At 41.0% G+C, this 26,707-nt stretch overlaps 2 protein-coding genes across 5 annotated transcripts in view; both read left to right on the top strand.

The window, feature by feature from the left end:
• LOC126457693 (uncharacterized) overlaps positions 1 to 26,707 on the top strand; it is a 294,532-nt gene that overhangs the window by 126,473 nt on the left and 141,352 nt on the right. Inside the window, exon 4 of one of the 4 annotated variants that reach the window (XM_050094223.1) lies at positions 24,927 to 25,136. The exons of the other annotated variants lie outside the window; for them this stretch is intronic. The gene's annotated coding sequence lies outside the window, so the exon portion shown is untranslated. Of the gene's footprint in view, positions 1 to 24,926; positions 25,137 to 26,707 lie in introns of those variants that run through there. 4 annotated transcript variants of the gene reach the window in all.
• LOC126457696 (uncharacterized) lies at positions 355 to 25,136 on the top strand. The gene is made up of 3 exons (XM_050094227.1): positions 355 to 392; positions 17,139 to 17,363; positions 24,862 to 25,136. Exons 1-3 carry the CDS (start codon positions 365 to 367, stop codon positions 24,921 to 24,923), a joined length of 315 nt encoding a protein of 104 aa, XP_049950184.1. The 5' UTR covers positions 355 to 364; the 3' UTR covers positions 24,924 to 25,136.

Here is a 26,707-nt window from a genome sequence, read left to right as displayed (position 1 = left end):
CAATTCAGTCGCGTTGCTGAGCCGTGGCAGTTGATTTCCGTGGACACATGCCTTTTCGTTTGCTCGTCTCTACTACAGCGATACACAAGTCAAAAGAAAGGAAAAAGAGCAAAAACACGACCAGTATGGTCATCAGTGTTTTTGACCGCTGTTAATGTAGTGGTGATAACTTTGACGCAGCGAACGATAACAGACCCTTTCAAGTACAAGGAAAGTCAATGTGCTGCTAGTTGCTGCAACCACAGTTCATGGAACGGAAAATCAGAAGGGAACTTACGATAACAATCGATGATGCCATCGGGTGCTTAAACATATATAAATGAAAATATAACGCAGAGAGCAGTTATAGCTCTTGTCGAATACAATGAAGGCTGCTCTGTTGCTTGTTGCTGGTAAGTATCGGCAGAATTTATAAACTTTCGTTCAACGTAAACCTCTTTTCCCTTACCTACATTTTACATAATTTAAGGTGTATTAATCCACTTGAAAAAACTTCTACGGTCGTCAAAGAACAGTTAATTGCCGCAATTCACGAAGTAAAGGTCAGAATGCAAAACAGCTTAGTGTGTTGAGAGTGCTCTAGGAAGATTTTTCATTTCCTTGCGCTCGCGAACGATGGTAGTTCACAGATACGTGACGAACGGTGTTCGTATTGTCCATTTGAAAAATTTCAGTGGTTGAGAGTAAGACCCAAGCAGTTACAAGTGTTAATGTTCGCTGACTAGTTCTTATATACCCATGAGAAGCAAACTGGGAATTCTGGTGAGCAATCGAAGCGAAGATTTGTAGTGCCACTTGCAGATGAAAATAATGCGAAACATACTACAAAGGATGGTGGATTTTACAAGTTCGCAAAAGAAGAGGGTAACGTAAGTTAGGAAGGGATGAAGAATGTCAAACCAGTGGAATGACTGAGCCGTGAATGTGGAATATAACTACGACTATTAGACAATGTGAGTAGTAATCTCTTATTGTATGCTGAGGGATTAGTAGTTTGTAACAAATAATACCTGTAGATAATATACTACTGACATAAAAAATTCGCTTTCTGGAAGAACTAGCACCTTGCCTTAAAAACTGGTAAGCAGAAAGCAGTTGTGGAAAACGAAACTGTCTGGAACCACGTGGCTGCTACGGTCGCAGGGTTTAATCCTGCCTCGGGCATGAATGTGTGTGATGTCTTTAGGTTAGTTAGGTTTAAGTAGTTCTAAGTCTAGGGCACTGAAGACCTCAGATGTTAAATCCCATAGTGCGTAGAGGAATTTGAACCAATTTTTGAAAACTAAAGGCACCATATTTTATCACAATGTTTTATCTTACACTGTAAATGAGAAGTTCCAGTAAGCCCAGACTCTTCCTTGCATGATGTTCTAGGCTCTGCAAAACCTGATGCCCCGTTTCTAGTGATTATATATTATTTACCTAATGGAGTATTTTTCCGTTCAGTGTTTCACATAATTTCTTTGTTGAAAGTAAGTTAGTAAGTTGTGTTAGCCCCTCCGCAGGATGCTACATTTTTCTTAGATCAGCCAGATGGTTCTTAACAGGCCTCCCAACAGGGCAACAGACGTCTTTCATAGCCGACCACTTTGGTAACAGACGCTGCTCATTTTTGCAGCCGTCGTCAGCATGTAGAGAGTCGCTGACTACGTTGCCGCTTGTTCCAAGTCAAGCACGACGTGAATTTTTTCCGCTAGATCCGTCGTACTGAGGTACGTCCTCTCCAGTTTTACTAACGTTGAGGTGTCACTGTCGGTGAAAATGACACGTCAGCCTTTTTTTTGCCCTTGAGAACAACATCTTCATTCGCCCCAGAAACCGCTGACTATCTTCACCTCAGCTCCCACGTTGCTGACGAGTTCGGGTGCCTCTATCCTATTACCAAGCGACCAGCTATTAGAATTGGACTGTACTGCATTTGTAGTCTGGAGCATTGAATGATGAGCCCCACTCCAGGGCAAGGCGTAATTCTTGGGGGCACAGACAATGTTCCTAACAATGGAAGATGATGATATCGGCAAAACCACCAGACAATTAAAAAATGGCTGTAACAAAGGAACCTCCCCATCGCACCCCCCCCCCCCCCCCCACCTCCGTGGATAGACCATGAAAAACTGAACACAGATCTATCGAGATAACAGGAAGAAGTTGTGTGGAACTATGAAAAAAATAGCAAAATATACCATCTGAGTTGTCCATGCCCAAGATGGGCAACATCAAGGATAGTGCGAGCTGAGGAGCGCCGTGGCCCTGCGGTTAGCGTGAGTAGCTGCGGAATGAGTGGTCCTTGGTTCCAGTCTTCCCTCGAGTGAAGAGTTTAATTTTTTATTTTCAGACAATTTTCTGTCCGTCCGTCCGTCTCCAAAATTCCAGGACATGTTCAGATTTGCTTGGACATATGCAGGATGTGACGGTCTACACACTGAAAAATTTAAAAACTTTAAAAACATATGTTTTGACAGAGCACAGGGAAAACTGTGAAACTGATGCATTCATTTGTTGCAGTTTATGTGACACTCTTATGTTTTCATCACTTTTTTGAGAGTGATTATCACATCCACAAGAAAACCTAAATCGGGCAAGGTAGAAGAATCTTTTTACCCATTCGCCAAGTGTACAAGTTAGGTGGGTCGACAACATATTCCTGTCATGTGACGCACATGCTGTCACAAGTGTCGTATAGAATATATCAAACGTGTTTTCCTGTGGAGGAATCGGTTGACCTATGACCTTGCGATCTAATGTTATCGGTTCCCATTTGGGAGGCACGTCCTTTCGTCTACTATTCGCGGGGTTTTGCGGTGCGGTTGCAAAACACAGAAACTAAACTTATTACAGTGAACAGAGACGTCAATGAACGAACGGACAGATGATAACTTTGCGAAAATAAAGAAAGTACACTTTTCACTGGAGCGAAGACTTGAACCAAGGACCTCTCATCCCTCAGCTGCTCACGCTAACCACGGGACCACGGCGCCCCTGAGCACAGATTATCCTTGATGTTGCCTATCTTGTGCATGGACTACTCAGTTTGTATATTTTGCTTACTTTTTTCATACTTCCACACAACTTCTTCCTGTTTTCTCGATTGATCTGTGTTCAGTTTTTCAAGGCCTATCCACTGTGCCAACTTATATCTAAATCTGCAGGGGGTGCGATTGGGAGGTTCCCTTGTAACCACTATGGGACTTAACATCTGAGGTCATCAGTCTCCTAGACTTCGAACTACGTAAACCTAACTAACCTAAGGACCGCACACACATCCATTCCCGAGGCGGGATTCAAACCTGCGAACGTAGCAGCCGCGTGGTTCCGGACTGAAGCGCCTAGAACCGCTCGGCCACAGCGGGCGGCCCAAACAGTTACTCAGACAGACAGACACACACAGACACATCTTAGGAAGTTAAATTTGTAGAATTAACACAGGAGTCCGGCAAGACGATGGGTTCTCACAGATTGACTTCATTCTGGTCTTAGACAAGGTATCAGGGAGTGGGATAAAGAACGGCAAGAGAAAAACATGGAAGGAGTCCATCTAGGACATGGCAGAGAAAGTTTTGAGATTAAATATCTCCCTTTTGCTGACGATGTTTCAAAGGAGAAAACAGATGCAAAGATAATGAGGGAAACACTTCACAAAATTGCAGATTATACCTGATAAATAATATTGTATCAGAAAACCGAATACATTGAATATAGACACGGCGTAGAAAAATAACTACAAGCAAAACACGGAAACATCAAAGTAGCTGATATGTTTCAGTATTTGTGAGAATGGACACTATCGAATGGGTCGGTAAGACAAAAGGTAAAGAAAGATTAAAGAAAATGGAGTTAGCGTACATTCACCCAAATCTGGTATAATAAAAGATCAGTATCATTCCAGGCAAAAATTAAAAGCTACGCTACATCAATTATACTGTAAAAACTTTACGAATCTGAATTCCGGATATGAACACACAGAAATCTTTTAGGAACACGCAAGAACAAGGATAACAACCGGATGAAGACGATAAGATGAATACAGAAACATAGAAACATTCACACATACAATAAGAAGGAGATTAAAGTCTTGCGATCATATTTAGAGAATGAATGAAAATACGATAGCGAAAAAGGCTTTTATTTCACTTACAAGTTAAAAGACGCCACTAGATGGTTGGAGGAGACAAGAAAAGTCTCTAGAAGTTACCAGACTACGGAAAGATCCAGACTCCTAATCAATACTGCAAAATATCCTGTCCAACGACGAAATTCACTTCCTCAAAGGATCAGGACAGGACTGACTGCGGACCTTTGGTACAGAGCCGAGTGGAGGGTCTGAATCAGAGGCTGAGACGGTTCTGCGACCGTGTGGGCTGCAGATTCCTCGACTTGCGCCATAGGGTGGTGGGGTTTCGGGTTCCGCTGGATAGGTCAGGAGTCCACTACACGCAACAAGCGGCTACACGGGTAGCAGGGGTTGTGTGGCGTGGGCTGGGCGGTTTTTTAGGTTAGATGGCCTTGGGCAAGTACAGAAAGGGCTACAGTCTCAACGGGTGCGGGGCAAAGTCAGGACATGCGGGGACCAAGCAGCAATCGGTATTGTAATTGTCAACTGTCGAAGCTGCGTTGGTAAAGTACCGGAACTTCACGCGCTGATAGAAAGCACCGAAGCTGAAATCGTTATAGGTACAGAAAGCTGGCTTAAGCCAGAGATAAATTCTGCCGAAATTTTTACAAAGGTACAGACGGTGTTTAGAAAGGATAGAGTGCATGCAACCGGTGGTGGAGTGTTCGTCGCTGTTAGTAGTAGTTTATCCTGTAGTGAAGTAGAAGTGGATAGTTCCTGTGAATTATTATGGGTGGAGGTTACACTAAACAACCGAACTAGGTTAGTAATTGGCTCCTTTTACCGACCTCCCGACTCAGCAGCTTTAGTGGCAGAACAACTGAGAGAAAATTTGGAATACATTTCACATAAATTTTCTCAGCATGTTATAGTCTTAGGTGGAGATTTCAATTTTACAGATATAGACTGGGACACTCAGATGTTTAGGACGGGTGGTAGGGACAGAGCATCGAGTGACATTATACTGAGTGCACTATCCGAAAATTACCTCCAGCAATTAAACAGAGAACCGACTCGTGGAGATAACATCTTGGACCTACTGATAACAAACAGACCCGAACTTTTCGACTCTGTATGTACAGAACAGGGAATCAGTGATCATAAGGCCGTTGCAGCATCCCTGAATATGGAAGTTAATAGGAATATAAAAAAAGGGAGGAAGGTTTATCTGTTTAGCAAGAGTAATAGAAGGCAGATTTCAGACTACCTAACAGATCAAAACGAAAATTTCTGTTCCGACACTGACAATGTTGAGTGTTTATGGGAAAAGTTCAAGGCAATCGTAAAATGCGTTTTAGACAGGTACGTGCCGAGTAAAACTGTGAGGAACGGGAAAAACCCACCGTGGTACAACAACAAAGTTAGGAAACTACTGCGAAAGCAAAGAGAGCTCCACTCCAAGTTTAAACGCAGCCAAAACCTCTCAGACAAACAGAAGCTAAACGATGTCAAAGTTAGCGTAAGGAGGGCTATGCGTGAAGCGTTCATTGAATTCGAAAGTAAAATTTTATGTACCGACTTGACAGAAAATCCTAGGAAGTTCTGGTCTTACGTTAAATCAGTAAGTGGCTCGAAACAGCATATCCAGACACTACGGGATGATGATGGCATTGAAACAGAGGATGACACGCGTAAAGCTGAAATACTAAACACCTTTTTTCAAAGCTGTTTCACAGAGGAAGACCGCACTGCAGTTCCTTCTCTAAATCCTCGCACAAACGAAAAAATGGCTGACATCGAAATAAGGGTCCAAGGAATAAGAAAAGCAACTGGAATCACTCAATAGAGGAAAGTCCACTGGACCTGATGGGATACCAATTCGATTCTACACAGAGTACGCAAAAGAACTTGCCCCCCTTCTAACAGCCGTGTACCGCAAGTCTCTAGAGGAACGGAGGGTTCCAAATGATTGGAAAAGAGCACAGGTAGTCCCAGTCTTCAAGAAGGGTCGTCGAGCAGATGCGCAAAACTATAGACCTATATCTCTGACGTCGATCTGTTGTAGAATTTTAGAACATGTTTTTTGCTCGAGTATCATGTCGTTTTTGGAAACCCAGAATCTACTACGTAGGAATCAACATGGATTCCGGAAACAGCGATCGTGTGAGACCCAACTCGCTTTATTTGTTCATGAGACCCAGAAAATATTAGATACAGGCTCCCAGGTAGATGCTATTTTTCTTGACTTCCGGAAGGCGTTCGATACAGTTCCGCACTGTCGCCTGATAAACAAAGTAAGAGCCTATGGAATATCAGACCAGCTGTGTGGCTGGATTGAAGAGTTTTTAGCAAACAGAACACAGCATGTTGTTATCAATGGAGAGACGTCTACAGACGTTAAAGTAACCTCTGGCGTGCCACAGGGGAGTGTTATGGGACCATTGCTTTTCACAATATATATAAGTGACCTAGTAGATAGTGTCGGAAGTTCCATGCGGCTTTTCGCGGATGATGCTGTAGTATACAGAGACGTTGCAGCATTAGAAAATTGTAGCGAAATGCAGGAAGATCTGCAGCGGATAGGCACTTGGTGCAGGGAGTGGCAACTGACCCTTAACATAGACAAATGTAATGAATTGCGAATACATAGAAAGAAGGATCCTTTATTGTATGATTATATGACAGCGGAACAAACACTGGTAGCAGTTACTTCTGTAAAATATCTGGGAGTATGCGTGCGGAACGATATGAAGTGGAATGATCATATAAAACTAATAGTTGGTAAGGCGGGTACCAGGTTGACATTCATTGGGAGAGTGCTTAGAAAATGTAGTCCATCAACAAAGGAGGTGGCTTACAAAACACTCGTTCGACCTATACTTGAGTGTTGCTCATCAGTGTGGGATCCGTACCAGATCGGTCTGACGGAGGAGATAGAGAAGATCCAAAGAAGAGCGGCGCGTTTCGTCACAGGGTTATTTGGTAACCGTGATAGCGTTACGGAGATGTTTAATAAACTCAAGTGGCAGACTCTGCAAGAGAGGCGCTCTGCATCGCGGTGTAGCTTGCTCGCCAGGTTTCGAGAGGGTGCGTTTCTGGATGAGGTATCGAATATAATGCTTCCCCCTACTTATACCTCCCGAGGAGATCACGAATGTAAAATTAGAGAGATTAGAGCGCCCACGGAGGCTTTCAGACAGTCGTTCTTCCCGCGAACCATACGCGACTGGAACAGGAAAGGGAGGTTATGACAGTGGCACGTAAAGTGCCCTCCGCCACACACCGTTGGGTGGCTTGCGGAGTATCAATGTAGATGTAGATGTAGATGCAGATCATGTCAAATAAACAGAGGCAGGTCATCATCGAATGCACGAAGAAGTTCTGGGAGATAAAAAGACAAAGATTTTACCCTCGACTTAGGTTGTAAATGGTCTATAATTCACCAACTTCAATAAAAAGATATATCAGTGTTAGGCACAGCCGTAGCAATTTTGTTACTGTCGCTAAATATTGATTTGACGATAAGCAGGCTGATCTCGTCCAGCACCTTCGTAAAACTCTCGCACTCACTGAACAAAAGGATCACTCTTCATTGTATTTTCTCTATCTTCTCAGTCTGTCCTACAGATTCAAGACGGGCGAGCAGTACACAGGAATCTACAGAATGTTAGCCATCTCTTTCATTGACGAATTTTATTCCTTAAGAACTTTCCAATAAATCTCAAGACATGCAACTGCTTATCCTGCAGTCTGTTTTGTGCAGTTGTTCCACTTATCGCTTCGGACAATTAATCCTTGGTATTTCCTCGTTCCAGTGAATCTTCGCCAATAGTTTAACTTGACTGTTGTGGGTTTCCTCACGTGTTTAAGCGCAGTGCTTTATAATTAATTACGTTCAGGGTAGACTTCCAGCACCCCCACCTATCAACGATCCTCTGCAGATTTCCAATTTCCTGCAGTCTTCTGACGTAGCAACCTCGCTACAGACAACAGTGTCGTCCGCGATATATCTTATGGACCTTCCGTCGTCATCACAAGATCATCTATATACAGAGTGTTAAAGAAAGTGTTCCATGTTTTGAGAAACTATTGTATGGTTCGAAACAAAGAAAGGAAAAGATACAGTAACTATCTAAAATGCATACCTCATTAGGAATGAACACTTGTTCATCTCCGCTATTCTGAAGCTTATCTCGTCTACTGTAAGCTGTTTGTTGAATCGCATCATTCACAGAATGCAGTAAACATTTGGGTAAACAAATGGGACCACCATACATTGTTGTTGAGTAACAACACACAACTGACATATACTCATCTATGTGTAAAACTGCTGTTCCACAATTAACAGAAACAAGACATCTAATACGAACACCAATGCATACCGATAACGCATACCAATAGAATTTAGACAGTTACAAACCAATTGTTACCGGACTAACGTTTACTGTGTCCAATGACGATAGAAATGGAAAATAATGGCGAAAAGTTATAGTCTTACTGTAGTTATCAGGAATTATGTATCCCAGAATTGTTTGAATGAATGTAGAAATCAGAAGAAAAGTTTCACCTACTCCAAAAGGAGGGAAAGTTACATTTGGTAAATAGCTAATGTCACTGAATTCACACAAATACTCGACATGAAAGTTAAAGCGGCAAATAAACAAAATACACTTGCGCGAACTTAGATGTAGAAAATACCCGTAAAGTGAACACTAAAGCCGTTCATTTGTGGCGCAATAATTTTAATAGTAAGTTTAATTAGGACTTGCAACACTTCATAGAACTATACTGTGTCACGGTAATGCTGTCTATCTGAAAATGTGGTGACCAGAAGTGGTTATTATTGTTATCAGTTACTGTTACAATAATGCCATAGAAACTTTCTTTCAAAGCAACAACTATTTGTGAATACTGATGTTACGAAGAGTTACGTCATTAGAGAAAACCAAATAAAATCATAAAATTACATTGGCTGCAAGATGGCCAGGCAAGCATACTTTTGTCACCGAAACATGTATTGCACTTGTATCACGCTTAGTTTGAACTGAGTGTCTGCGTTATCATAGCAGTGCTGCATTATATGAACAACTATAGTTACTACAGCTTTCTATTACAATATTACTTCATTGAAAATGAGTTGTTAATTTAACGGATTCTTTTTTCTTTTCACTATATTTTTCGCTTATGACTTTCTCGGAAATTACGGTGAGGGGATAGGACGACATTGATGGTTAATGGGTTGGATCAATAGGGTTTGCTTTGACTAGACCAGTCTAATGTTCCAAGAAAACTACTATTACAATGGCATGCCTATCACACTACAATACAAATACTGTCCAGATCTTAATTTGCTATGAGCTGCTTGTGGCACGATGTAATTCTTATAATAAATATCAGTATTGACGGTAGGCTCTTCTTGATTAGCGATGAGCTTGGATAAACGTGGGCCACACGACTCTCTTCATTAATCCTAAAAGCCCTCTTGCGTCCATGTACTATGCTTGTACATGTGCTCGCTCACTTTTATTTTGTCTTCCCACTTATTATAACGCCATTTACACCACAATATCCATTTGGCATTTGTGCACCAACACATGCGTCTGCAACACAGGACAGATGCTTCACAAGTAATCTCTGCCGGCTCTCTCATCCAACGATATTATTGTTTCATGATATGTATGCCTTGTTCCGTGCAAATATAATATCCCTGACATTGCCAGAGTATATACTACAACGACTTGACATAATTATTTCTTATTTATTCTTCCAACATGTATTACATTTCCATACCATCTGATTTATGAGAAAATACATAAACGCATATTGTTTCAGAAATGGTTTTTCAAGTCATGAAATAAAGTGGCTGCCAAGTACGTGAGGCAATGTGTTGTACTTTGTCAAGGTATTACGTACGACCTGCATTAGTGTCCCATCTATAAAGGAGGCGATCAAAATGAAGTTTGGTATTTCCCTTGTGAAATAGTAGGCTTCCATTTTCTCGCTGATGCACCTACCCTAAAATGTGTATACGGCTTATAGTGTCAAGAAGTGGTCGAGCTGAAAGTATACTTCTTAGAGCCCATGTCTTCCGGACATTTTGCTTACGTTTTCATGCAAACTATCACCTCCCAGAGTATGGAATCCTAATTTTACATCGTGTATATTGTGAACAGATACAGACATATCACAGCTCGCTGTGGTTCCCTTGAAGTTATCTTTCCGACTATAAACTTTGTTTTATTGACAGAGATGTGTTGAGTTATATCGGCAGTGAATTAGTGAATAAAATCATAAATCTGGTCCTATGCACAGTATTCTCGTAAATTATCCGCTAAATGCCATTTCGGAACCGTATCGAATTACGTTCGGAATAATTCATGGAACAAGGCATCGATGTGGGCTACATTGGGCACACTATGATTCAGAGCTGATGAGTATCGCAAGATTTCTGTTTGCAGAATCCATTTGGTTTTTAGTGGATGAGACGTTCCTCCTTTAAAAATGTCATCATCCGTGTGTATAAAGGGGGTTCATTTATTCTGCAAAGTCAACGAGCAGGCTTTCAATCATGTGTGCTATTTCAAATCGTTTTGAATGCTTCGTCGCTCCTTTGACCTACCATTAACTGCTGCTAGTAGGAGAGAAATACAGGAACTTATCGACATCTCTCAGATACGGATACCTTTCCACTACTGAATAATTTTAGTTTATATTGTTCTGTCAGTTACATCAACGTCGACCAGCTGGGTATTCTGAAGCAACTGAGCGAAACATCCTTCCGTGGTGAAACAGTTTCTCAAAATCTATATCAGTAATTGACCTTCTCTCCATGATCTGTCTTGATGGTGCCAGTACGGTGAATGAGTGACTGAATAAGTGTTATAGATTTATATACTGTACCAATAATTGTTAAGATTTTTGGTAAGATCGGCTAGTGACTGTAATCTCATGGCTCCTTTCAGCTCTTGTTTTTTAACAAGGCACCGAAGTCACATAAATGTGTATCGAAGCTCTTATTGTATTGACAGAAACTTAGTAACATATCACTCGAACCATGACGGGTCTTTGCATTTCACTGAAACCTTACTCGGCACGTACAGTTCTACGGTACCTTTTCCAATGGTTGTAGGGTTGACCATTTTGTGTCTCACATCTTTGTAAATAGTGAAGCTGAATATTCGATCTTGACAGCCGAAATACTCTGCAGTTTATTTCCTGATATTATTGCTCCAGTAACGGTCTTTTGACACCAGTTTTCATTGAATTTGTAACAGCCGTATGTTCACTGATCTTCTCTTCCATGTTAACCGATTCGCGAACTTTAGGTCTGTTACCAGATCATGATAGAATTTCCCTATGAATCGCTTCTGTTAACTAAACTGCTGGAGGTATTTCTCAGAAACGTCGTCCAGAACAGTCTCACGCAAATCCTGCCTGTAGCAACTGTTTTAATCGCATGACTCAACCATTTAATAGCTATATGAATTTTGATAGTTAGTGAAGGGCGTTGCAATTCTTTTACACTTGAGAAGTATGTAAATATTACGCTGAGTGGTACACACTGGGACGCGCACGCTACACCTCTTGTAGAAATGGTAAAAAGAGTAATCCCGCTTTAATTACTATCAATAAAGTTACTACACCAACTACGTTTTGCTGACGTAGCACTACATATTTCGGGATTTTTTTCCGCCTTAGGCTGTTGTAGGAAGGAACGTAAGTTTTAGATCATCTGTCTTCGTGTGTGTTATTCTGTGGCTTTTCCCATGCGGTCGTCTTTTTATGTCTTCATTGCAATCAAATAATTTTCGAATGTATGGTCTGCGGTCCTAAGATAATGTTTTCGGAATACCTTCTTATGCATATCATGTCACTTTCAAAATCCAGAGATTGACACGTACCTAACTCTGCATTCACAGTGTTTGTGTAACTTAAATCGTAACATAAGACTTCGAGTTCTTCTTTGCCACTACGAAATGTTTTGGTGTGTTGATTGACAAATTTTTTTATGTGTTATGTTTCAGATGTTTTTTAAAAACTATAAGAGTCACTTAGAAACGTAATAGGTACTGCAATAATGAACCGCAATGAATGATGCATTTCAAGTCACTAAATAAAGTGCTTCCAAAAGCATTAAAGAAAGGCGGAGATAACCGCAGGTAGGACCATACAAAACTATGATAAACAATAAGTAGCATAAACGAAAGGACTAAGGAGAATCATGTAACAATTACAAAGGCAAATGCAGACCACATAATAGACGCTGTGGTAGAAAGCGAGCACAATGAAAAAACTCTTATATTATTTACAGAACGTAATTTAATTGACAACAAGTACTGAAAGAAACAGTTGAGAAATAAAATCAAGCTGCATTTACACGGAACACATTTCTTGATCACAGTGTATAAAGAGAAGTACATGAGCCCTAAAGCTACCATATTAAGTTCTCATCGCAGAAAACACGAGGATTCATGTCCAGTCGTATCAAGAACAAGCTACAGATCCAACCGTGAAAGGTTGCATTGCCTTTTTGGTAGACGCTATCATGCCAAAGAGGAATAAAATGTGTGGAGGGGTGGACGTGGTCGCCAAGCAACAAAACATGCTGGTGTTGATAATTATTCCTTCCAGAATGACGAAATCACCCATGAGAATACATTTCCCAGACCATAACGCTCCCTCACTCTCGTAGCAGGGTGTTGGCCTTGAGACGTCCCACGCCGTGCACGCCGACCGCCATATAACCGATGGAACATAAAACGTCATTCATCTGAAACGGCCGCTCAAAGTAGGTCAAGTTACGGTGCTGGAGCGCAAATTCAAGCCTTCGTCGCCGATGCCTTCGTGAGCGCAGGAATTAGGCACCTACTGAGGACGATGATACATAGCAACTTTCACTGGAACATCGTTGAGCAGACACTGTTGGTAGCCCCTTGGTTCATCTGAGCGGTCAGTTGCTCAACAGTTGCATGTCTGTTCACCCATACACATCTCCATAGCTGTCGTTCACATGCACTATCCTCCGCGTCTCCCTGGCACACTTTATAGAGCCTCCACGGCTAATACTGAGCCCTACCGTCTGTGGGTGGTTATCAGACGTTGACACCGACCAACGGCGGCGGTCACATTAATGTGATGGAATCGCGTATGTACTAGTATCATCAACTTAACCTAGGTAGTGAAATAACTCTGTCCCCATCGTATAATATGTGGAAGATCATAACAAACAAGTGAGGCTATCCACGCAAGGCTGTTACTACTTTGCCCCTAACTATAGTAAGAAATATAACAGAAAACCCAACAAACGATAACGGTACCTATAAATCTTTTCACACAAGTGATTTTCAGAGGACGTTACAGGAACTGTGTTACAATAGGTTCCGTTGTTTACCTTGACGAGGAGGGAAAACTGTTACAGAGTCATCCAATTAGAGGTATTAGTTCTTTTCAGTCAAATACCAGTTAGATGATCATAAGGAGAAGGGCTTACAGATTTTTCAACACTTTCATTCTCTACTAGAAAGGAGAGAGCGGTCTGTTTGCTGTCAGAACCAAAGAAGAGCCTAACTTTTTCAGCCAAATATCTGGCTAGGTTTTAGTGGGGAAGAGACAGTCGCAACTACATATTTCTAGGAGACAATTTGCATCTCCAGCAATTGCCTTGCTAGAAGGGAACCCCTTCAAAAACACAAGTGAGGCAAGAGCAAATACTTTCCATTTAACGGTGAGATAACAACAATCCAACAAGAACTGGAGAGGCTACTGTATTTGCTTATTTACCCAGGAAGTTAATATCGAAAACTTTTCCGACATGATCAAACCGTGCTTGTCGCTGTTGATGCTCTCTTTTTTAATTTCAGGGAATTGCAGACTGTTCAAGTAGTGATCCATTTTTGTCATATACAGCATTACCAATTACCAGACGAGATGTTGGGCGGGCGGATGGACTTCCAATACCGAGCATTTGGGGGGTGATTTCCAGTTCCAGCATTTGAATTCAGCCAAGAAGCTTACGAAAGATTTTCTCTACTGGTGAGGAAGTGTCGTTTGTTGCAGGTTCAGGCGATGCAGGCGATAATTCGCTCGAGATTCACACTCCCAGTCGCAGTGACAAGAGTATTCTACTTTCGTCGAACGGATTTCATCTGCGAGATTCGCCTTGGCCATGGGGACTCTGTGGTGCACGCCACTATTGTATGATAGGTCAAGTTAATGACGACTAGAGTGACGTACCGGGAGATCAAAAAGTCAGTATAAATTTGAAAACTTAGTAAACCACCGAATAATGTAGATAGAGAGGTAAAAATTGATACACGTGCTTGGAATGACATGAGGTTTAATTAGAACAAAAAAAAAAGACACCTCATATTGCTAGAGATATCTTGCGCGTGTCGTTTGGTGATGCTCGTGTGCTCAGCCGCCACTTTCGTCATGCTTGACCTCCCAAGTCCCCAGACCTCAGTCCGTGCGATTATTGGCTTTGGGGTTACCTGAAGTTGCAAGTGTATCGTGATCGACCGGCATCTCTAGGGATGCTGAAAGACAACATCCGACGCCATTGCCTCACGATAACTGCGGACATGCTTTACAGTGCTGTTCAAAACATTATTCCTCGACTACAGCTATTGTTGAGGAGTTATGGTGGACATATAGAGCATTTCCTGTAGAGAACATCATCTTTGCTTTGTCTTACTTTTTTACGGTAAATATTGCTATTCTGATCAGATGAAGCGCCATTTGTCGGACATTTTTTGAACTTTTTTTGTGGTTCTAATAAAACCCCATGTCATTCCAAGCATGTGTGTCAATTTGTACCTCTCTATCCACATTATTCCGTGATTTATTCAATTTTAAAATTTATACTGACTTTTTGATCACCCAGAATATGCTCCGATGTAATGGTTCTAATTCCCTGTAATTAAAATAATCCATGAGATTCGATTAGACAGTGAACAAGGTTGCAATATTGGGTCGATATTCTAGGGTCGAGTCGTACATCCTTCATTTTTTTTTACCGTTAGCTAAGCTCTATAAAAAATATATTTGCCAAATTTACCTATGCATCACTGAGTAACGTGAATTTAAAACAAATACAACATGTATTAAAATAATTATTTAAACATGGTGAAAGAACGTTAGTGTCCTGAATAACTGATGTAGCAAACTTAAAAACGCTTACACTACAACTAAATGATAATTTATTCGGTCAGTTAAATAGCTACACGGGGATCCTTCAAGTAGTGCTTAACCATGAAACCAAATTACAAACATTATCCAATCCCCTAAAGTTTGCATGGTTCTGTACTTTAGAGTTCGTAATTTCCCATTTATTTACTAAAAGGCGATGGTCAGTGGAACACATAGTCTCCTGTCATCGATTAAACACAAAATACTCCTCAGTTCGTATATAATTATAGTTCACTACAGAGTTCAACATATCAGAATTCATGTAATCACGAGTAGATGTGATAATATTAATAATAATGATAATTACAAATTAGTTGTGATACAGTACCAGTTATATCCCACTTTTCACATCATCTACGTCGTCAGCATCGGGGACCATATCATTTTAGACGCACTGCCCCACCCGTCACCCAGAAGAAAGGGATGATTAGTGAGCTCCCCTTCACCACTTGTCACCTCAGCAATAGATGCTCAAAGAGCTTCTCACCCTCTCCTCTGAGTCATACCACGCTACACCTCTGGGCAAGGATTATTTGACTCTTATCGGACATTTTACGATCCCATGATTGCATTCCCCTTCCCTGTCCATCTACAGTCAATCAAAGTCAAGTGTAGTTATCCTCCTGGTTCCCTCAGATACATGAAGTCCAGTATGGCCAACACTATGACATCATAACCTAAAATTGTAGATCCAATAAGGCAAACTCATTCACATCACAAATTCAGTGGAACTAACTGTCGAAGTCAACAATATCACAATAGGTCTAAGCGTCGTAGCTGTGATGTCACAACAAGTTCCCCTTCCGCCCGAAAGAAATCCTGCACCTAATGACTACTTACATTATACAGTTGTGAGAGATGTGGTCTGGTTTACAAGATCACATATACACGATCAGTGTGCGATTCATGTTACATATGTCACCAGTTTACCGAAGGTAAGGCATGGAGAACGTCATCCTGCAGTCATGTATGGTGTAGGTGCGGAGAATATGGTGATCTGGCAGGTTTACATAAATGAAAATATGTAAAACATTATAATTTTTCTTCAGTGTTAAAGATACATAGAGATAGTGATTTTACAGGTAATATCGCCTGCCTTCCGCATAATTTAGCTCTCAGCTCACCCGTTCCACGCATGGAAGAAAACCACCGATATCCTGTCACTAGCCGCTAGCTTGCCGGCAGCCAAGTGGCTACCGAATGTGGCTTAGTCGCATGTACAAGTGTCGGCCTCTCAGCCAAGTCAAAGCGTTCAACTCCCAGGATAAAATGACTTTGGGTGGCTGAGAAGCTCGCCAGCATATGCGCTATGTGACACTGCGAATGAATTAGACGAACGAAAATACTAGAAATGAAGCAGGTAACAGATTTTATTATACGTACTTTCAATGATATCCTGCTCCTTGAAAACAATTCACTGGGCAAAAGAAGTCTCACCAAGGCAGTCAATTGATTTTATTATTCACTACTTCAGTTAGCCTGGCTCTGTAATTCTTTTCATAGCTAAGTCTGTATTATTTGCACTAAAGCCTGCGTGCTCTTCGTGTTGCGGTACAGTACGTCTTCAGATATTCTATATAATTGGAAAAAAGATCCGTTATTCTCATACTGTAACTTCCCTGATTGTAGTGGGGTGGTTTTCATGTATGTCTTAAAGACCATCATTCTCAGACTCACACTACCAGACAACATCAGTATCTTTACCACACAGTGGAGATATGTTAGCAAGTGGCAGAGTTCGTGCTACGTGTCAGTAGAGTTGCACTACACCTCAGTATTGTTATGCTAGCAGCTGGTACGTACATAGCATACTGTAGTGTTTCAGTGCTAAGTGGTAGAGTTGCACTAACAGTCATTTGAGGAAATAGCGGCCTGTAATTATGTTCATCGATTTTTACAGCGCTGGTAGCAGTGGCGGAGGTCCACGGGCAACCAGAAGAGTCTACCACCGTCACCATTTCGAGTGACAATCTAACCACCAGCAACATCACAGCGGAGAGAACATTTTTGGCGAAGTCATCGTACACGGGAGATGACGATACCATTTGTGTAGAGTCAGACAACAACTTCTACTTGTATGTTAATGTGTTGAAGCTCTATTCTTGCTACCACCAGCTACGGAAAGGTAAATTACATCAAACAACATGGTGTTCTCTATTCAAAATGGACAAGTTAAAATCAGATTGTTGAGTATAACATTTCGCGAAGGGTTCCACAGTGAATGTGAAAATATGAGTGAAATCAAATCATCAAGGAAGAGTGGCTGCCCTTACGTTACAGTGCGCAACGCAAGAATCTCCACTTCATGAAAGTGCAACTCCTCATGAATCTCCACCAAAACCATTCACAGAAAAGTGCTGCGCGTATTTAAATCACTTTTTGGAGTAATCTGCGTTCCCCTTAAATCTGCTGCATTATTTAAATCTTATGCAATTCTTTTATGAGTGGTATGTTGTGTAACGCGACGTCAAGTTTCAAAATTTAAGAAAAGAGATATTTTAACAGGCGACGGAAGTTGCTACGAGTGACGTGGTAATAACGTTTGGTTAATTTCCACAGTGAATGTGTTTGCAGCATTGAACACAAACCTATACTAAGTTAAACACTCGAAGGTTGTAGGCAAGGCACCCTTTTCGTCGTACCCTGTAGAAGGCCAACAACGCAATTAGTGTATATAAACAATACCCGTCACACGCTTAGGAACAAGTAGAAACAGGCTTACAATAAGTTTTAAATTTAGCGATGCGTTGACGTAGAGACGAAGAATTAGATGAATTGGGGAATGGTAAGTGAACGTACTGGATTACACCTTGTCGGAATGATCATGTTGACATTAAATTAGTGCACACACTCATTCACTTTCCTAGTGACAGACACCTACAATCTACCATCAGACCGAAATGTATGCTACTTATAGACGATGATACACTGTACTAGTAATCAACCGTATAAGCCGTGCATAAATTACCCAAATCTGAGGCGTTTCTAAATAGCAACATGCCTCACGTGTTATTTAGGAGCCAGTGAAGGTTGAATAAAGAATGTCGTAAGAGCACGCTACTTACGCCAGACCAAAATATCGAGAAAGAAGGAGAGGGAAATAACGTAGTCTTCATACTAGTTCATAGTCTTCATACTAGTTCATACTTCATACTAGTCTTCATACTTCGTACTAGTTGGCACAAGCGCAACTTTTACATAAAAGGTAAAAAATTTAAGTATATCCTTGTAATGGCTTTCAGATTCATCTGTTGTAGTAAGTTTAGAAGAAAGCTTTAGCTCAAGTGTACAGTCCTTCAAAGTTGTGTCGTGTATTTAAACCATCCCAATAGTCTTAATAATACCAGCAACTTGCTAAATAATTCTGAAACTTTTCTGTAAAAGCGTCGAAGAACAGATGGAGACAAACAAAAATAAAGTGTAAGTGTGCAACTGTGCAGATTCACCGTCGCCTTAACGTTAATGATGTAGTTGTAGCAGCAATTAACATGTCTACAAAACAAGCTGTAAAATCTACATTCATAGTAAGTTTGTTAATACACAATTACGATATTATTGCGTTTTGCTTCTCGTGGCCGCTATTGGAAGCAGGCTGAGACACTGCAGTCATCAAGTACAGTGGTTAAGGAAAACGCTTCTTCAGTCGAAGCTTTCAGGGCAGCTATGCTTATACTATCAAGCTGTTCATCGTGTTCTCGCGAAGTATCACGAAAAAAACTGACGATTAGCCGACGGAAATGCCCCCAGTCCGAGGTGCAATAATATTTGGCTGATTAACAAACAGAAGATTGCCACGTTTCTAGCACAGAGGTGAAGTCCATTAACTTCGGCAGGGATCGTACAGCGCAACACTGGCTCAATATGAATCCTCTAGAGTTGGGGAAAATGAAAAGACTCACTACTACAAACTTTTGGTCTCTGTCAGAACAATTGACATTTTGGTCATCTTGCTCTCTTCACCCTTGGCATTCTCAGTCATGGATGAAGGTACCGGATTCATGTGGTGTGTCCACGGGGTGATTTTTTCCATCGTGGTCGAACTCTACAATTTGATCGATGGGCGGATACGGAACAAAGAAGGTCTAATGAACTTTTGCCCGGTAGTGGTTTCCTTGCTGATGACAGTTTATTTATATATTGTTACAGAAACTGCAGTCTAATACGCGCTGTACCATGCAGCCACTGTTACAGTATTGCTGAAGATTGTTTTCATGTGCCATTAACGCATGCATGTACGTGTCGTAGCATGTTATGTCTCACACGTTGACATCAGCCAGACTGCTTCCGAACAGTGTCAAAGGCAGCATGAATACTCTGCTCTAGTATCTCCACGACTGGAATGGGCTCTGCATACACGATACTTTTCAGATGGTCCAATAAACAGAAATCGCACGGGTTAATATCAGGTGAACGGGCAGGCCTTGGTCACAGGTTCGAATCCTGCCTCGGACATGGATGTGTGTGATGTCCTTAGGTAAGTTAGGTTTAAGTATTTCTAAGTTCTAGGTGAATGATGACCTCAGAAGTTAAGTCCCATAGTGCTGAGAGCCATTTGAACCATTTTGTCGGCAAGCTCTAGATTCGAATACGGAGCCATTATGTACAACGCTGTATCATGTCCACAAAAAGGTGAGTAAGCAACAGAAGTGCATCGCGCTCAGAATTACCAATTACTATGACAGGAGAGTGTGCTAAGACATGACGTATGAGGAACAATGCCGCCCTCTAGGAGGAAACCGTGCTTACTGTAACTGTCACTAGGTGGTACAGCAGTCTCTGTAAGAATGTACGATTGAATTAATGGTCTTTAGCATGAGAACCATGCATTACCGGAAATAAATTAATTAGACGTTTTTGGTCCGTATCCTCTTATCGATCAATCCCTAGAGTTTGTACACGGTGGAAAAAATCACCCCGTCTGATTCTGAGGCCATGTAATGTAATTGAACGATAGGCTAACACCGACGCCAAAGGTTTCGATTATTACATGCAATGTAACAGCATAATACAGCTGATGTCTGTTTTAAAGAGCTCAAATGCGCTGTTAGTGCCTTCCATAAAGATGTCTTCCTTGTTTTCAACGAGACTATGTCTTTCTAGTGACAAAGTACTACGGACACAGAGGAGAATTTTAAGAGAGTGCCCTGTAATATCAGCAGCTAGAAGAGTGTGTGAGGCCGTCTAATAGAGCAAGATCTATTGGAAAAGTGCCCGTCCAACCACACACTGGCGCATTTTCTAATGTGGTCTCTGGCTATTTTCTCCAGAACTCGATCAACTTCTACCATTACAAGGCGCAAACCTGCCTAATAGTCATTTCTCTGCAATTTTTCTATCTCTATGTTCATTGTATCTCAACATGCCGCCACATTTTTACTTGAATCATGAATTTAATTTAGTGCAGGTCGCCTATATTGGATTTTCTCAATTTTTCGTACTTCTTCTTATGTTTGGCACTTGGTGCGCCATTTACATGACGACGGGAAGAGTATCTTTCTTAGGCGTTTAACGCATATAAGTGTCCTATCCGAACTATTAAAACCTTTACGTACACAGATCACTGACACATTATAAAATTATTATTATGTTACTTTAAAAATTTTCTGTATTAATTGACGTTTCCTTATACTTTCTCTCAGAGATGCTTGATCGGGCGAACGTTCTACCTCCGCTCTTTCATTTTAGTATTTTTGTCCCTTCCGGCAGACACAGCCCACAGTGAGAATTGCTAGATTCAGAAACGAAGTGGGTTTTATTATAGCGGGTACCGTTAGTTCGATAAAACACACCAGAAGAGAATCCCGATTTGCTACTGAAGAATTGGCGTACAACATGTTCTCCAGAGGTCAACTGTTTCGCTTCAGCATTCACACGTACAAGCCTTCAGAAGTTATCCCTTATTTTGTTTAAAATAGCTTGTGCGTACCTCACAATACACGCCGTTAAGCGAATATCTCCATCTCCTGTGTCATAAAATGTGTCTCCTTTGCAGCCCAATAGTACTGGTTGAGCACACAAATTACAGCAACCGATGGCTGGCGATGTTGACTAGCACCCATCTCGAGAACCCCTGGATCCCCACGCCCATATCCCGATATTACTGTTTCAACCACCGATGGAAGGAGTCGGATTTTGACTTGCAGCACACAAAGTCAAGCAACATACACTGTGACAGCCACATAGGCTCATTATGGACGCACATTATTACTTTGACTAGAATACGAGGGCCACAAACCTCACAGAATCTTTGAAATTTTCAAGTGGGTCAGTTAATTGCTGCTCATGTGAGTTAAGAAACGATGGAAACTCTTAGCATAAAAACATACACACACACACACACACACACACACACACACACACACACACCTGTGTATTTCATGTGTCAAATATAATACCTACGCCTTAAGTACTCACGTCATTAGCGATCAATTTTTCCTGAAATTGTAACAAATTTCTCATTAAATTACTCTCTTTACTGTCTCGTCATTTAATTTACATCATTAAATTCACCTCACGCATGTATAAGTTCACACTCATCTCACTATTGACTGTCGCCTCTCACATCTTTTTGCGACAAAGTTCAACTATTTCCTGTCTCGTTTTTGGTCAATACTCACAGACACACATGGGACATAATGTATCATCACCCTTGACTAAGTGCTAAGTGAGTACCATTGCCGTAAGTAGCTACCATTCCCCTAGGAGGTCGCCATTGTCCCTTTGGGATGGCACTGTTCCCTCAAAATAGAAGAATCTGCCCTTAATGATATGTCTCTGATGTCACGAATCTGGCAGTTCTGCGCCAGCTTCCCCTTAACATAAGGCAGCTGTGTAACTGAGGAAAAAACTACTACCATTTTTAGCGATATGCAAAGCGAGTAAAACATACATGATCAAAAACGGATAGCAGTATGAGAACTCTCAACTGAGAGTTATTTTTATAAGCAAGACCCTAACAGATTATGCTTTCTCTGTAATTGGTATTAATATTCAATGCGACGCTTCTTGAAATACCAGAACACTTCAGCTTATTTGCTTATCGATCTCAGTAAGCTCCGTCGTAAAGCACTCACAGCTACACACTTAGAACACTGGACAGACAATTGCAACGTATTGAGGGCACTGAGCAGGTACCTTTCGTGATCAAATACAACAATGGATGACGAAATCGTAAAAAGAAGTACTATGGCACCGTACAAATTGTACATAAACGTTATCGTGCTTGAAAATGTGCAGTAGCGTAGAAGTTTTCAGATGAGTCAAGTAGAGTGGCAGCGGTTATGAGACAGTCTGGCATTCACTGAAGGCAAGCTCACCACTGAATGTAATTACATGTCGGTAATCCGTATTGGAGATTGCAGTCCAGGTGGAAATTTCCGTCACGCAGTCTCTTAGGCTAAGCGGTCGACAGCTTCATTGCCAGTGATCGCACAGTGTTATTTCAGCCAAGCGATAGCTCATCTATTCCAACACTTCAATAATCATTTATATAAATGGTTTATGGGTTAACAGGTTCAAAAGTTTTTAGTACTGCAAGAGGCGATAAAGAATCACTGAGCAGAAAACGTAGAGGAGCTGTCACCCTGAAACAGAACGAAATGCTGATAGTATCGTAAGAATTTGCATGGTCGTGTCTCTTGCCACTGCTGGTAATCTGAATACACCTGACATCTGCTAACATGGTACGCAGTTGGAGTAGATATACAGGGTGATTCAAAAAGAATACCACAACTTTAGGAATTTAAAACTCTGTAACGACAAAAGGCAGAGCTAAGCACTATCTGTCGGCAAATTGAGGGAGCTATAAAGTTTCATTAAGTTGTACATTTCTTCGCTTGAGGTACTGTTGACTAGTCGTCAGCGTCAGTTGATGCTAAGATGGCGACCGCTCAACAGAAAGCTTTTTGTGTTATTGAGTACGGCAGAAGTGAATCGACGACAGTTGTTCAGCGTGCATTTAGAACGAAGTATGGTGTTAAACCTCCTGATAGGTGGTGTATTATACGTTGGTATAAACAGTTTACAGAGAATTGGTGTTTGTGCAAAGGGAAAAGTTCTGGACTTCATCACTAGCCTCCAAGGAGCCCTGATCTTACCCCCTGCGATTTTTTCTTATGGGGGTATGTTAAGGATATGGTGCTTCGGCCACCTCTCCCAGCCATCATTGATGATTTGAAACGAGAAATAACAGCAGCTATCTAAACTGTTACCCCTGATATGCTATAGAGAGTGTGGAACGAGTTGGAGTATCGGGTTGTTATTGCTCGTGCGTCTGGAGGCGGCCATATTGAACATCTCTGAACTTGTTTTTGAGTGAAAAAAAATTTTTTTAAATACTCTTTGTAATGATGTATAACAGAAGGTTATATTATGTTTCTTTCATTAAATACACATTTTTAAAGTTGTGGTATTCTTTTTGAATCACCCTGTACTTTTTAACCGGACACTGTCTTAAAACAGAATCGAAGTTTTATTTTTAATGAGAGTCTGAGGTAGCGCCAGTTATTAAGTTCACCTTTGACAGTTTCATTCGGAAAGGAACTTAATACCTGTTTAGCTCATGTTCCCTAATGATCATTCCTGATATCTCCTGAGTATCTAAATACGCGTGGAATGGAGGAGGAAGCACTAAAATGATGCAGAAGCTTCCATTTCAATAGTTTATGGTGTCATTGGAGCCTATCGATCTCGGATTGTTGGATTCATATTGAACGCTTCTAAGAAGAAATTTGGTGCAGAGAGATTAATAGCGTGGGTGGGGTGGAGGTGGCAAGTGGATAGTCTTTACTTGTGTGTGTGTTATATTAAATACAAACCTGGGAATGTGAAGTGAGAAGTTAAATGTGCTACTGAGCTCAAAGCAAGATAACTTACATGAAATTAATGGTATCCTTGGTGTGAAAACCGATCTTACTCATAAGCAAATAAATAAGCAAAACAATAATTTCACGCTAAACAATAATATTCAAATACATAATACTGGGCTCACAACTTTGCCGCCGAGGCTGTTTCTTCAGTAAGTGTTTTGAATATACGGTTGCCGGCGACCGGCAGTGCTCACCACTCCCCAAATCACAAACTCAGGGATCGCCAGATCAGTTCCCAGCACACGAAACTGATGTACCTGTGGTTATCGTCGTTTGGCATGTTACAGGATACATGTGTTGCTTATTGAATGCTTCGCACGCCAGGAGCGTTACCCTCCTAGAGGAACTTGGTTCTAGTGACATCCTCAAACTCGCGAAATGAGCCAGGCGTCATGTGCACTTCCGTTGTCCATCTTCCAACTTTCTGCTATCGTGCAAGTAAGGACAGGAATCAGGTAACATTGCACACTGGTCAACGGTTACGGCGGTTGCGCCATTATTACGGCACTCGTAATAACATTCACCGCCTATTAAGCATGTATTTGTAAAATGTAGGACTGAGAAAAATACAGGAGGAACCACATTTTATCACTGATATACGACCATAACATAATCTTCTCACAGTGCTGAAAGTGAAATTCATGCTATGTAAGAAAAGGGGAAGACTTTCCGTTGTCGTATGAATAGTAAATTTAAACGTGCTGCGGTATTTTCATACATGCTACTGTTAATGATAAATATTTCCATTCTTTGCAGTTTACGTGGTGAGACCAAGGAGCCAGTGTGAACCACACCTGTCAGATTGTCCCAGGCACTAGGAGTATTGCAACTATGTGGGTTCAGCTTGAAGAGACTGATTCGTCTGCGAGTGAGTGAGGACTAAATGGCTGTCCTGCTGACTGAAGACATCTGCTGTTTCCAGAGGAGCCAAGAAACTACAAGAGCATCAGAGCTTAGCTAGTTTACTCAAACATCTTTCGCTTGTTTCTGTAACAGTTGTATACTGACACATTAAAAGTGTAGTTTCATGACGTCAACTGTTATATTCAAACTGCAGAAGATATTCTCTATCTATAGGTTGACGTGATTACTGTCAAGCTGTGGCTTATTATTAATAACATCAAATCCAATTCATCCTTCATTCACGCTGACCTCTTATAATCCCAATACTCAATTCCAGCCTTAACACATTGACTGCCACGAGGACACCGGCGGCCACAGGTAAGACTTATGACTGACGCCCTGGCTTGTCCTTGCCTCGCCTGGTTAATACCTGAAACATCCGTAATCCAGAGGAAACTGTGGCATATCTGACTATAGTGTCTGGCAAGTAATAAGGCAAAGTGAACTGTGAAATATCACTCCAAGATGCGGGTTAACATTGTCGATGTAGTAAAAGTGATCATGTACCGTCTCAGTTACTAGCCCTTCTTGATTGATACTTAAATACAAGGGCGTGCCGAAAAGTAATGTCTTCGAATTATTGTATGTGGAAACTTAAAAATCTTTTTAATTAAAATAAATTTTAATTAACATCTACACCCTTATTATTTACGTGTATATGTTTATTTCTCATCATAGGCACCTTGTTTATACCAACGAGGTAACAGTTTCTTGATATCGTCAGTGTAGAATGTCTGACTTAGCTGAAAAGGCTGCAATCTTACTTCTACTTTCGCCGCTTCTAGGGGGCTGATAACCTCAGATGTTACGTCCCATAGTGTTTAGAGCCGTTTGAACAATTTTCAACTGCTTCATCACTATCAAAGTGAAATTCTCGAAAGTTTCCTTCGCGTTTGGAACCCGATGAAGGGCGGATGAGGCCAAATCGGGATTAAATGGAAGATGACCTATCACCTCGTATATAAGGTGTCGGGTAGTTACACATGGTGCTCAATAATTTTTAATTCCATTTGATGCCATGATTTTCCGATTAACAGACACTGACTTTTGAATTTCAGTTATTAACGGCATTTATTCAATGAAAAAATACATACACTTTTAACCTCCCTAGTACCACTGAAGTCAATATAATCCTGTAAGCAACTGGAAACAAATATTCCTAGTTTTCAAAACTATTATTTCTAAACCATGTTACTTTCGCCCTCTAAGTAAGTTTAATACAGGGAAGCTTTGTTCAGTTTTATATTTACAGCACATCAAAATTTATGCATAGTTTTCGCACTGAGGACCGCTGCGGTCAATATGATCCCAGTCTGCATTACTTTTTTGTTCCTTGAATGTAGCATTTCTGCAGTTAGAACGTTTACTTATCTGGAACAGTTGTAATTAATGTTTTCATGTTAGTTCATTACAATACTGTCAGTTATCCTTTGTACATTACTTGGATTCTTGATTACCCGACGGACAGTCAACGAAACAAAAAATAATTCTATTAGGGGAGTCAAGTCGATTAAACCACAGAAAGAAACAAAAAAACGTTTGAATTAAAATGAACATACTCTCGTTTTAAAGTCTTATAACCATCGAGTGGAGGCGAAGAACGACAGAGAGTTGAAATTACGCATGCATAGCACTAACAGTGTCGTATACGATCGCTGACAGAGATGAACGTCATCGTGAATCGCGCTAACACGAAACA

This window comes from Schistocerca serialis, chromosome 2 (genome assembly GCF_023864345.2).
Source record: "Schistocerca serialis cubense isolate TAMUIC-IGC-003099 chromosome 2, iqSchSeri2.2, whole genome shotgun sequence".
NCBI classification, from domain to species: Eukaryota; Metazoa; Arthropoda; class Insecta; order Orthoptera; family Acrididae; genus Schistocerca; species Schistocerca serialis.
This window is presented reverse-complemented; position numbering and strand designations above follow the sequence as displayed.

What these genes read in the sequence shown, in the direction of transcription:
- LOC126457696 (XM_050094227.1), top strand. Translation starts at nt 365, where the DNA reads ATGAAGGCTGCTCTGTTGCTTGTTGCTG. An exon ending in TGCTCTGTTGCTTGTTGCTG is followed by an intron (nt 393 to 17,138) that starts GTAAGTATCGGC and finishes CGATTTTTACAG; the next exon opens with CGCTGGTAGCAGTGGCGGAG. An exon ending in CTACCACCAGCTACGGAAAG is followed by an intron (nt 17,364 to 24,861) that starts GTAAATTACATC and finishes CATTCTTTGCAG; the next exon opens with TTTACGTGGTGAGACCAAGG.